Source organism: Vanessa tameamea, chromosome 15 (assembly GCF_037043105.1).
Source record: "Vanessa tameamea isolate UH-Manoa-2023 chromosome 15, ilVanTame1 primary haplotype, whole genome shotgun sequence".
Taxonomy (NCBI): Eukaryota; Metazoa; Arthropoda; class Insecta; order Lepidoptera; family Nymphalidae; genus Vanessa; species Vanessa tameamea.
Window position 1 is genome coordinate 9,228,050 of NC_087323.1, and position 14,571 is coordinate 9,242,620.

The 14,571-nt window shown below is 35.5% G+C and overlaps 1 protein-coding gene across 6 annotated transcripts in view; it reads left to right on the top strand.

The window, feature by feature from the left end:
- Mnb (minibrain) overlaps positions 1-14,571 on the top strand; it is a 109,202-nt gene that overhangs the window by 67,602 nt on the left and 27,029 nt on the right. Inside the window, exon 1 of one of the 6 annotated variants that reach the window (XM_026638871.2) lies at positions 12,516-12,795. The exons of the other annotated variants lie outside the window; for them this stretch is intronic. Coding sequence (XP_026494656.2) covers positions 12,709-12,795 — 87 coding nt within the window. The 5' untranslated portion in view covers positions 12,516-12,708. Of the gene's footprint in view, positions 1-12,515; positions 12,796-14,571 lie in introns of those variants that run through there. 6 annotated transcript variants of the gene reach the window in all.

The window sequence follows — 14,571 nt, forward strand, 5'->3', positions numbered from 1 at the left end:
CTGTTCCAGTTGTGCTAAGTTATGTACAATGATTATAGTCGATTATTGGAGATTATACTTATTATGGACACTTATCATATTGATTATACTTCTGCTTCGTCCTCGATATTAGATAGGAACACATGGAGTATCGCGTAGTCGTACGCCGATCTCGCACTTTTCTTGAGACTTTTTTTTTATAAATGTCACTCACCTGTACACGTATTTTCATTCGTGTTTTAATGCTACGCCGTATCGCACGTAAATTTAAGTTATTGGTTATCTAAAGGTTTTTTCGTAAAAAATATGCCTAGCAGTAGGAACGAGAAAGATATATTTCGTTTTCGGAAAGAAAGATAAGATGAAAATTAGAAAAGATGTTACGAGAAAAGAACAAACGTCGTCGTCGTCGTTTGCGCACCCTTTGGTCGCGAACGAGGTCGTAAATTACCCATTCCTCGCATTGGCCGGTATCAAGAGGAAAAAAGCAAGACAAGCAAACAAGGTTAGTATAATTTGAAAGCTTTGTTATAAAACAAATTTGTACCTACATATGTGGGTAAAAATGTTATAACATTGGTATGTGATATTGCGAACAGTTCCTTGCGGCTGTTTCTTATCAAAGCTCGGTCTGTGAACTGATTATATTATATGACCTATTACGGCGGTTCCTTACCATCGCAATTTAGTACTGGTGTATAAACACTGGTACTAGGGTCTGCGTGCTACCCATAGCGGTTGACACTACCCGAATCATATTATACACGCGACACCAAAGGACGACGATCCTTTATCGTCAACATCGGTGCAGGTAACTGCGGTTACGACAGCGCCAAGGACCTCTGACCATTCCGTATCAGCTTTAGACACGGCCAACGGTTTTTGGAGAACATAGCTTCCTGAATTCGCCGATTTTATCCTAGACATTTTACGTCTAAACGTGTAGAATCTATATCCTACACAACAAAACACCTTTGGCGCCGGAATATAAAAATAGTTAGCTGTTCGATTAGAATATTGTGCCTGCAATGGCCTTACAAAATAAGTCGAAAATGAATTAAAAAAACAATATTTCCTAACAACTGTAAATTAGTAAACCTACTGAAGTAATGATAAGCCGCGATAAAGCTGTAGAATTAAAACATTCTCAGCTAGCCTCAGCTGTATGGTTTTGGGTCGGGCATTCAATCTCCCACTCTGTTTCTTGTGCATATCAATGACTTGTTGCAAATCAGTAACATTCACTGCTATGCAGACGATAGCACCATAGACACCTCATACACCGGTCGTGAAAATATTTCTCGGGATAACGTCTAAGAAAACCGGAACAAACTTGTGTCTGAAATCGAGTCTTCGTTAAACAAAGTCTCGAACTGGGGCCGGCTAAACCTAGTCCATTTCAACTCCAAAAAGACGCAAGTTTGCGCGTTAACTGCTAAAAAAACACCATTTATCGTATCTCCACTATTTAAGAACATTCCATTAGCCGCCACAGCTAGTATAGGAATACTTGGCGCGATATTTCAAGCCTTGTTCAGTTCCGCGGTCAATTGGAAGGCAAAGCCAAATTGGCATCAAAAAAGCTCGGTGTGCTTAGCAAGGCAAAAATATTGTCTTGCCTTGCTTTGCCTTTTTCACGTCAGCCCATCGTCTAAGACTCTACAAGGCACAAATTCGGCCACACATGGAGTACTGCTCTCACCTCTGGGCGGGTGCTCACCAGTACCAGCTCCTTCCATTCGACCGTATCCAACGTAGAGCAGCTCGAATTATCGACGATCAAGCCCTTTCCGATCTACTTGATCCTTTGGCTTTGCGTAGAGATGTTGGATCGCTCTGCATCTTCTACAGAATTTATCACGGGGAATGTTCCAATGAATTGTTCGGATTAATCCCGGCTGCTGAATTTCACCTTCGGACATCTCGCCAAAATCCAAAATATCACCCACACCACCTAGAGGTCCGAAAATCCACAACAGCGCGATTTTTAAGACATTTTCTGCCTCGCACAACCACTCTGTGGAACCAGCTTTCGCCGGCGGTTTTTCCGAACCGATACGACTTAGGAACCTTCAAGAAAAGAGCGTACTCTTTCCTGAAAGGCCGGCAACGCACCTGCAAGCCCCCCGGTGTTGCAAATGTCCATGGGCGGTGTTAGTCACTTTCCATCAGGTGAGCCTCCTGCACGTTTGCCACCTCTAACATAAAAAAAAGTCTCAAGAAAAGTGCGAGATCGGCGTATGACTACGCGATACTACACGTATTCCTATCTAATACCGAGGACGAAGCCTTCGTATAATTATGATAGAACTTCACTTACAGGTAAGGTCGTTTCATCATTAATCAAATGTTAGTAGAAAGCAAAAATATTTGCATCAAATATATTTTAGTAATTATTAATAGCTTAAGCTTATTTTAGTTTAAAAATTACAATTTAAAATATATTTTTGTTATTGGTTATCTGTTCCCACTTCACGCGGGAACTACTCCATGGTTTTTAATAAACGTCATTGTTGTCGCCTACACACCCCTTACGTATTGAGATAAAAAAGTGTCCAACCCCTACGAAGTAATATTGTTTTATTATTATCACCACTGCAAAATACTAACATGCTATAATGATTTTTTAATTATATAATTTGGTCTATGGTTGGAAACTGCAAGTTAAGCAGATGGTATTTATTGTGTACAAAATTTTATTCACATATTAATTTCATTAAACATTAACATAAAAACTCTCACGCATTCTAGGCGAGGTAAACGTGCCTAAGAAGTGTGTAATTGTTTATATCTCGCAGTTTACGAGCTGTAATGGTTGCCGACGCGTAAGAATTACTACTTTTCTGATTGTTTTTCTTTGCTTTTATTTTCGTCTCGGCTACTTTTTTTCTTCATATAAATGACGTTGTAACACAAAGTTGTCGTTTTATACCTACTTTCTTGACAAACTTGAACTTGGGGCTGTTAAATCTATTCATTGAAACTTGGATAACTCGTTATGTCTTAAAATTCTTTACTTGGCACAACTTGAGGCGTAAAAATTGTGAAAGAACTTTTACGCTTTGAATATTAAAGCTAAAAAACCTTCTACAACAAATGATTGACGTCGACAACGCAAATAAAATAATGAACACACTAGTCCCTAGTGATTAAAAATTAAATTAATAATTCATGTATGTTTTTAATCATTCAGTACTATATATCAAGTGCTCTCCGGCTGACTAGAATAGGACTACCCCAGTCTCAGCCTATGGGTATCGTATGCCGATTAATATAAAGTTAAGTCTGGCTTATATATTCAATATCATCGGTACTTCGCGCCCAACAATCCGTATGAGACGTCAACCTACCATCAAAAACATTTCCAAGAAAGACAAGTGAGAAGTCTGGCTGTAAAATCTTTGTTACAAAACACACTTTGCTTAGCCCAAAAAAATGAGACGAGTCAAGAGAATTAATCAAAAGTATAAACATTTGTGAGGATAACACATTTCGTAAAGCGTACATCTCTTATCGCTTGGCTTAAATTCAATGCCGTACTTGAACCAAATTAATGATAATAAAATGAAAATGTCGGTTCTTAAAAGACTTACCCGCAGTAAAATCGCCACGTCAGATTGACGTCATTATATAGTGCGTCAAAACACAATGTTGACGACCCCGATGACTTGCATGATCCGCCCCGCGATCTCCTATCGATCTCTGCCTCTAAACCCATCGTTTTTATACCTGCTAATAGTACGTTTCTTTGTTTCAGGTGAGCTTGCAACTGTTAAGCACAGCGGTATTTATTATTTAACCAACTTCTTTACGGTAAGGTTCTTAGTCTTAGTTTAAAATTCATCAAAATTTTAAGTGGTAATTAACGCGACATAATATTTGTAGACTTTCTAAATTAAGAAAAAATGTGAGCGTTTTGAAATAAAAAAAAACTAAAAATTTAAATATCACTCATTTTAAGTACAGTTTTTTGCGTTTCAAAATTATTTAACATATAGAAATATAAATCAAATTTAAATTTATTATATAAACTGCTTCACATAACTGTTTCGTTTAATTCGGACATTCGGATCGATTTATTTCGAAAGTGCACGTGGCGATCTGAACGGGTAGATATTTCAATCGGCCAAGGAACATCGACACCGGACCATTATCTTTAGCCGGAGATTGATGGCCTAATATCGCGATGGGCTCGCTCGCATATCGGCAAATGTACACTAATAAAATTATCCCGTTTTTGTCTTTTCCCATCACTATGGTTTATTTATAGTACGTAATAAAGCGTGCCAAATAAGCCTAATAGTGGACGGGGCTTTGTACGTTCGGCTATGCAGCAATTTGTTGCTCTAATAACGACTCGTATATATTGCTTGCTAAGTTATATTAATAAGGCGCTTATCACTTTCATCTTTATTACAGATATTTCTATTTACACTATAAAAAAATAAAATAGTTTTAAGTAGATATTTTTTTGTATTATTCTAACAACCTTAGGTATGTATATATAGTCATAACTAAGTCTGTTTTATGATAGACTTATCGATAACTATGATTGATCCATAGTTTGAAAAGATATCGTAATGGCTTTTATTTTCTTATTACAGTATAGTTTTCGACGAATATAATTTTTGAAAATTTGTTTACTTAAATTTTTGTGCGTAATTCGACTTTGAATACATAAAAAAATAACAGAAGCATTACCTATTGAATAATTTAATAACAAATGAAATATAATACTATTTAAAAAATATCGCCATCTTTATATTATTAAAATACAAAATTCGATGAGTGTTCAATCAGCAAAAACGCGCACCACAACGCCACTATCCGAATAAAATTGACGGGGTGGCCAATAACGTAATGCGAAACACGCCGCCCGCGCGCCCGCCCAGCTGAGACGATATCACTCGCCCGATCTGTTTGATGGACCCGCCGACCCCGCTTGGTATAATATTCTTCGTGTACGGCGCGGCGGACGCTAATCGTACCCCCTCATCAAATACGCTGTAAAAAGTACAAACAAACACACGTATATTTACAATCCGTTCGATTGACGGTCCAATATTAACATTAAGTGAAGCAGTCATTTTTACATAATATTCATAATAATTATTTAAATTGTTTTGTGTACAATTGCTTGTACAATGGATATCGATAAACAGTTTAACATAATCGAATAATCATCGTTAGACAGACAATAGTAAAAACTACAATCAGTAATTCCGATCAGAATGCACATATGATTCGTTATTACTGTATCATAGTCATTTGAATTTCAAAATAACTCGTAATGAAGTTAGCGATGAAGGCGGATGGGAACAATAAAACTGCGCGTGCGCCCACGGCGCCGCAACGCTCCAGTTGTCTGCGCCTGACCGCAGTTCGTTAGAAAAGATTTACTATGGCTATATGTAAGCTATCTGAAGTATGATGACCTTACCTTCATTATGTCAGCTTCTTCACATTGATAAGACGTTACGTGATTACTTCAATTTAAATATAGGTGTTGATCAACTCCTGTAAAAGATTATTTTTGTAAATGATTATATGTGCCTTCAATATACAAGCTTTATAGGTCAATAGAAGGATATTCTTCTGATCTATTTTTAAATGTTTGTCAAATCTATTTTAGCTAGAAATTATTGTCAAATTTCTTTTAAAATTAACTTATTTCAGTAAAGCTTAAGAAATAGTCGATCTCAAAATAAATCTATTAATTATTATAATGTTGAAGTGATGCACAAAAATATCCTCTTTAGTTGACTCACAGTATCGTTTTTCTCGAAACATTTATTTTCTACTGACCGCTTTCCGTTTTAATGGATGAATGTTGTCTAATTTTAAAACGGAAGAAAAAGTTTTGTTATGAATCGCGTGAAAACTGTCTTTGGCTGTGTTAGCAAAGAAAATTTTCCTATTAATCTTTTCTGAGCTCCTTTTACTATTAATTAGTGTCTAACCGAAAGGAATCGCTGCAATTGTTTTTCCGTTAGGCGATAATGTCTAACGCAACTGCAACGTTGAAGGATTTTTCGTAATTACAAAGAATAAGGAATATGGTTAACGAAGTTGGTATATTATTTATTATTTTGTATGTTTTATAAAATAAAGGTAATAAACAAGGAAAGATTTAAGCTAGTTTGTAAGTTTCCCGAATTCACTCTCGGAGCACAGCCCTCGCAGTTCACAGTCGTTAGTTGAGTTTGCTAACAGTTAACGTGTCGCAACCGAGTTGCGGCCCCTTTGCACTTTTTCGGTGTCGACTACCACCAATATAAAGTTCTCAAACGTTTTCAATTGCATCTACGTTGCTCGAAGTTTGAATTTCTCCATTTATATTTATACGACCGATTTGTAATCGTTTTCTTTGTGCCCACGATTTGACAGTTTATTTGAAACTTTAAATCATTCTGATATCAGAACAACTCGATATTAAGAAAGTGCTACTTTTCTTATTTCAAAAAATCTTTTAATTATTTTCTTCATTTCAACTTACCTAGACGATCTTGACGTACTCTGTTAAAATAATAATTTTATTTGCCTCAAGAACGTACCTTTGACATTAAGGTATCGGACTTCGTTCGTGGGTCATAAATGTAGACGACCTTGGGTGTATTCTCAGCGACCGCATTCGCTATTTCGGCACATTGACATCGATCGAGCAGAATTGGAGCAGCTTCTTTGGCACCAGATGCACCAATGCGACTGGTGATTGCGAGATCGATCACGGTGTTCGTTAGCAGAATCTGAGTTGATGGTCTATAACGTGATTAACGCTTGTGTTAATAAACTTCGACCTCTCAGGAGTCGCTATTTAATAATATAATTGCTTTCTAGCCTATAATAAATATATAAAATATGTACATAATTTATATCAAAATCTGGTTAAAAGCTTGTAAAAAATGTGCTGTCAATTAAATTAGTAATCGTCGCTTAGATACCGCGGCTATTATTATCAAAGCTACGTCACGTCTGTATAATACAGACAAATACGTAAATCGTGACGTTATCTCATGACTAATATAACACGGCGATGTAAACATGTTCTTTGTTCGCTCTCGTAATGCCATTACAAAAAAAAAATGTGTCTGTTGATATGCAAAAAATGTATAAATGTTCGAATAGAAGATTTTGTATTTGTTTTGTAAAATAAATAATTTTAAACGGTTTTTTGACTCAAACATATAAATTTGTGCAACATTTACCAACTTGTAGATATAACGTAAGAGTATTAAAGCCGTGAAATGAAATACTTAAATTTATTTTTATGAATATGTAACGTATAATTTAATCGTCGCTAAGCAATTTGTTTCTGGTTTTGACATAAACGTGTCTCGCCATGGTAGCTCAAATCTAGAAGCGAACATTTGTAAGGCTACGCGATCTTTCGGTGTGACTTGTTTACGAGCCGGTCTGAGTTGTATCGACCTCTCGATAAGATTGTATCACATTCGCAAATTTCACTCGCCGCGATTGCGTCGCCCAAGGTGACCGACCAGTGCGTTGACATTCAGACGCCTTTAGGCCAACCGTCCACTGTATATGAAGCAGTATTAAAAAAAAATCACTTAATATAAAACTATAAAATCTTTGAAAACCATATTTAACGTTCTACCTTTAATTCTCGTTTTGTTTCTTTATAAAGGTGTTTGTCCATCGGCGACAACTAGGAGTGTGGCGCCAAGATAATAACTGATTGCACGACTTGGCGCTTCGTATCCGGTAGACAGACAGCATTATCAGATAAAGCGGTACGGCGGGACGGATTCACGAATTGCGTTTATTAGTGGGTCGGTTGCCGACTTGCTGTACTACGATCTAGCTATTTTTAACATTAGAATTTTATGACATAATGCGACAATTTATTTTATTATATTTAAAGCAACAACTATGGAACTATGGAAAGTTGCTAATTAATAATGAATTGCTTTTTTCTCATATGGGAAAAGTGTGATATTGGGCGTATGAAGTCATTGAGCTTCATTTGAATGTTGGCAGTTGTTAAATTGCATTTGAAAATAAATGATATACAGCATACAGCAGTAAAGCAACGTATACGAGTTCACACGTGCGACGCAGTAAGTGGCAACAAGGCGATGTCCTCATTAATCCGCTCCGTTGCTACGAGTGTATATTTATTTTCCTCTTGTCACCAGGTTCTAGTCTTGAATCGTTTTATTGAATTTATTCATAACACATCGAAGGAAATCGTTAAGCACCCGCTATTATATAATAAACTCCCTCGGGACACTTTGCGTTAATTATGTTTAATTTCAATAAAAATATAAATGCTTCGATAAGATAAGATAAGACTGTCAGTGTATGTTCAAGTGAACCTTAAAATTCTTGCATAGGATTATATGTAATTTTTTTGCTTATTATGTTGGCACGATTCTTAAAACAATATGCTAAACGGTTTGTTAGTTTTAGATTTCAATTTTCCTAGGTTGACATGCATGATTCCGAATAATTTGCTCAGGGTCAATTCCAGGAACAATAGTTGGAGTTATGCTCGGCTAATCGACAAATTTGGTGATAGATGTCGTTATCTATAGCTTTGCACGCAATGCTTTTATTCAACTTTTTTCTATAAAACGTTTATTGGACCTTTTTATTAAGACAAAAGTCAAAATATTATTTTCCTTATCTCGTACGTAATTCGTATTGGAATGAGTCGCAGTAGCTGTAACCGCATTTGGGTAAGTTTAAAGTTTAAATCGAGGTTTAGTAAACAAAGATGTTTTTTAATTTGTAGTTTTTTTTATTTTCTTTCGTAATATGAATTTGTGACCTGTCTATAATTAAGATGTACTTTAAAGTCTTTGTTTGAATAAGTTTAACTTTGAAAGTGACATCTGATACAATTTAAAATACTTGTTTCGCTTGCCATTGAGATTAATATCATCAAAGTTACACAGTTCAATTTACTTTACTGATTAGAATTAAACTTGCTATACGTATAAATTTGTTTAAAAAAACTTATTTAAGTTTCAGGAGATTATTTTTGCAATAAATAACAAATCATAAATGGTACCTGTAATTTATTTAAGTGTACCTAGGTATAGGTCGTATCACGTTAATCGGCGATCGTAGCTGCTTCGGGCAGGGGCCGTAATTGGGTGCATCGAAGAACTCTATTAAAACTGTGATCGGTATCTCGTTGCTGTCACGTGTTCCGATCGCCCGCCGGCTATCCGAATCGTGGCTCGATTTCGTGTTGGTCCCATTTCGTTTCGATACACCGATAGCAATAGACATACAAACTACTTAATAAATTCAGACTACTTAATAATTATACAGGTGACATATGGACGTGTATTCCATGAAATAAGTTGCTTGACGTGACTTTCTAAGAGGAGGCTCCGAACGAAACACCGACTAGATAAATTTAACAGTAACAAAGTTTAAATACTATTTAGTAATATAGTTTGTGATATTCAGCTTACTAACTAATATCTATTGAACTACTCAAATGTCACGCACAAAGAGAACTCGAGACTGTGTAGGTGAAGTAATTATAAATTTGAATTTGATATTGATATTATTGGTAAGTGATTTAGATATTACCAACTAAATTAAAAAAGGAACATAATTCTAAAATCTTTGAAGTATATAAAAGCATTTGTGTCTGTTTACCTAATGGGAACCGCGTTGTCTTCGTCAACGTCGCCCGAGGCCGACGGTCGAGAGCAAAGGTAATAATGGAAATTATTCGTCGCGTCAAAACCCGCGAACGAGTATCGATAGAGGCAATTTGTGATGTAAACTCGGTGATGATTTGCACACGCTCGATTAGGGCGTTTCGAACCGAAAGACAATCCGAGACTCGACATGGACTAGCTCTCCGGAGCATTGGTCTCTTGTACAGATTTGAGGCAATGAGTAGCATACGTGAATCTTAAGCGAATTTTCATGTGCTTAATTTGTGTTCATAATTCATCTCATGCTAAGTGGTGAAGGACAATGTCGTGAAAAAATCTACGTGTATCGAATGCCGTATGTGTATCGCATTGGAACAGAATGCTGGAATAGGCTCCAAACTTTCTCGTTGAATGGAGATGATGCCCTGGCCAGCATTGGAATATTTACAGGCTTAACTTTAACTTAACTTTATATATTTATTATTACTTTATATATATTTGAAACTAATTCAGAAATATCGTAACTCGAATTTTCTCGTAATTAAATGATGTAGAAATAATATTAACACAAAACTTATTACTTCGAAGACGGAGAACATTAATACTATATTAAAAGTTAAGAACATTGTGTGAGATATCTCATCTCTCCAGCAATGAAAATTGGATTCCCTTTAATCTGAAGCGTTTGAAATGAAATTCTCTTTAACTGCGTGCTCTATCGGTGACGGCGGATCGTTCGAATGCTTCAAACGCTGCCTCTATGCATTTCCCGTATTTATTGTGAACTGTGGAAGTTTTATACTTGACTGCGCTACCGTTTTTGTTTTATGGGTAAGGGTTTTTTTTTTTAATTATTATTTAGGACTTGAACTGCGAAAACAGCGATATGTGTAAAATAATTACATATTAAAAGTAGTTGTTCATTATAAATTGTTCAATTAATTATTGTGACTAGGTTTTTTATTGATTCGATTTTCAATATTCGATTTTGTTTATTTAATTTTTATACTTCTATGTATATTTATGATTTTCAATATTAAACCAATGACAATTTACAATAAGAGAGAGAGATAATATTAGTTTATTCGTTTTAAAAAAATCCCGTTGAGTTGCTTTCGCCGGTTCTTCTCAGTTCCGAGGTGTTTATTTCCGCTGGTAGATTTTTGACACTCAAAGGTAAGTGTAACGCTTCTATACTGAATAAATATTTTGACTTTTGCTATTAAAATTAAAAAAAAACTGAAATTTGCAGCACCTTGCAAAACTTAGCAATATCTTAAATCGACCACATATACTATGTTCTTATTAATAAGTTGAATTACACGTAAATTACTTTGAAATAACAACTAAAACAGGATATCTTCGGTGCTCAACTATTTCCACCAAAGATTCCGAGCTCCAAATTCCTCGAATAGCTCTAGACGTTGCTGTCAAATAAGCAAGGGGTGTTCGTGTAATAGCTTTGATGTTCCCTTAAAACTGTACTAAACAATATATGCTATACGCTCAGCTTAGGTGTTTATTGTTACTTAAATGTTTTTATCCACCGAAAATGTTTATGAATTATTGTTTTTTAGTAATGATAATAAGTGTTTCGTCTGCCAAAGTTTATAATATTTATTCAATTTTTGGAACTACGACGAAAAATCTTAGCCGTTTTTTTCACTTTGGCATATAAAAAAGTTGAGAGTTTTGAACATTAAATGACGTAATCGCGAAAGAAAAAGATTTCTAAATTTGTTAGGCTAATTATAATGTCAAGGGCACGATGGTAAATATCAAAGAAAAAAAACGAGGAATCTAAATGCAATCGTATTTATTTAAAAATGTATACATGATAATCAAACAAATTCTTTGTTAATTTATTAACAAAGAAATTCTACTTGGCTTAAAATAAATACAAAAATCGTTAAACGCTCGCGTTTAACAGGTTGTATTGTATAACGTACCTAGTCATTTGAAAGCTGTTTTAAGAAACTCAATTTAGTGCTTCAAGTACATAAAAAAACGTTTCTGAATATGTACTCCGATAATTCGACTTCCTACTTCGCGGGAAAGACCAGTTTAATCGTAAATAATATTGAGATCATTTTATGATTCAATGGCGACGTATGAATTGTATGATTCATAAAAAATAAATATTGCGATGTTAAATATCGAGTGTAATTTTTGCAAGTTTATATTGTCTCCGCGAAATGCTGTGCTTTGCCGATTCCGGAAAAATATTCCTGTCAACGACCGAACCCGATATAGTGCGGGTCCGTTAGCCGAGTGATCGACCTGGACTCCTGCCACCGGCCCGGCGCCGGATAATTATAAACACTCAAACAATAAGCACACTAATACTTAATGTATTACGGACTACTGTTGCGTATATGACTCATGATAAAACAGTGACACTACCGATCTAATTTTCACTACAACTATTAAAGGAGTAGTTGGTAATCGATTTCAGCACGATAGCTATTTGCTTGAATATCGAATCAAATTTAACCGAGCTGTATTTACTACTGATATGGTTAGTGCGATTGAGAAATTATGTATTCTACTAGAAATTAAACATCTCACACGTAATTTCTCACAAGATTATTTGAAAGAACTACGTTGTGGGAGACGATGAGCAATTACTTGTGAATGTAAACATAATTACGATTTGAATAGCATTTCTCAAGGCTTGTATTTATTTATGCGCTGAATATGAAATTACGACCAATGAAAGATAACTCGACGACAGATGTTTTGTTTTTAGTTAGAGGACTCATGAATTATATTTCTAGACTTCGGATTCCTAGCTCTTGACGCGCAAAGTATTTGGGTCCCGCGTCAGTTGACCAAAACAACGAGGCCATGTCCATTCACAAACCGATCTGTTACACGTCTTTAGTCTTTACTTTATAGGTGTCGCGCCGATAACGTGCCAGTCGCGTCCATGCGGCCGATTATTGCGGTGGCTACATCATTTGTAAATCTCACATATTTGTTCACACTACGTTGGAGATTGTGGACGCGTGAATCGAGAAGTTTGGTTTATACCGTAGAATAGTGTCGTGCAGAGTCCAGTGACCCACCAGCCGTGCGTGAAGCCGGGATGGTGCGCAAAGGGGAGTCCACGGGCGCCCTCCTCAGGACTCTGTCCGATACGCTCCGCTGGCGCTCCTTTCGAGCCCTCACAATGGTATGTTTTGCCATCCAAATACGTACCTAGATGTTTTATGTATCGCACTCCATATATGTTTACAAATAAAAAATACTCTAATAATTTACTGACGGTTGACATAAAACTAACGACTTAAAACAATTATTTAATTTCATAACCGACGATATTTGACCAATTTTTTTTTTGTAAAATATTTTTTAGAAGCAATCAAGTTTAATTAGTGAATAAGAAACTCTTATGTCATGCGCGAATCGCGTTGAAAATATATACATTTGCGTCCAGAGCTTACTTATAACTACCATCGTATAGAAAATTTACTCTTTGATAGAGGGCACCCTAGGCTTCTTAAGTCAGTCCGCGGTATCCACTCTTAATATTCGTCTGCTACAACGTCCATCGGCCCTGAGACATACTCGAATAGCCTGTTAATTTTGCACAATATATCGGTAACATCGATTGTTCTTCGACTATCATTTCTGATTATCCTTCAAAGATATTCCGAGCAGCTCAGTTATCTGAAAACAACAACACGTGTGAACAATACATTTTGTTTGTGTTTATCTGCCTCCCCATCTATCTGTCTGAAAACCATTAAATATAGCTTTTTTTTTTTTTCAAAACAATTTTTATCAACTAGAAATAATGCTTTGAAATAGTTTTTTAAGCGTTGGTATTTAAGATAAAATCTGTAGTCAGGGCGTTTTCACCTTCACCGCTCCCTGCATATGTTAAAGGTCGCATTTAAAATATATCTATTATCAGATTCAACATTCATCCTCAGATTCATCCTGAGTGGTTACAGCTGGAAATTTTATATTCTTTAAAGGTATTTAATGAATGTACTAGACTATAATTATATTTTCTTGAACGCATAATTATCATAAAATAATAGTAAACTATAAACACAATATTGATATCGATAAGGAATAACAAATGCTTTATTGTTATTTGTTTAAGGACCATTTCTGCATGACACTGTTATCGTGTCGCCCAGTGTACGTTCGTGCGTGAATGTTTTGACGGCTCGCACGATACACTCGAGTGATAGGCATGCACGTGTTTATCGACGCATCTGACCTCACATTGAGATCACGTCGAAACTAGCTGATAATTGATAATAGATACAATATCGGAATCGATTATATTGATTATTTTATCGATGTCATCTTCACGTCTGCGTTTAGATATTCGTTATATAACAATGTCATTTTTAAATATGCACTAAGACAAGGTTAGGCAAATACGCTTATACATTTTTGTCTGTTATTATAAGTGGAGTGTCGGAAAATCATATCTGTAGCCAAAAAAACAATGGCCGCGATCATAAAGATCAGAAATAGAATAAATTTTGGAATTAATTGTAAGATGTTTGACGTTATTCTAACTAAAGATTTCCGAGTTGAATTATTAAAATAAAAAAAACATACAAACTACACGACCCCGATAGCGGGTGCTTTAATATAAGGCTGCCGCTCGTTATCACTATGGACTTTCAACCCGAGCAAGTACGAACCACTAGCAACGGTTCATCCTTATTAACTTTGTTATCTAACAAAGGTAACAGTAATCTTGAGAGTTTGCAAGAGTATGCTTAACGATGTTTTTGTAGACTCGTTACATTGTGACTCTCAGACGACAATATCTGGAATATATATATCGTGTACTACTTACGGTTCATGCCCTTACTTCATTTCTTATATACACTTAGTTACATACATACATACATACATAAAACTACTATTTTATAGGGAGCTATTAATTCACAGTGATTTTGTAATTATTTTTTTAGATTTA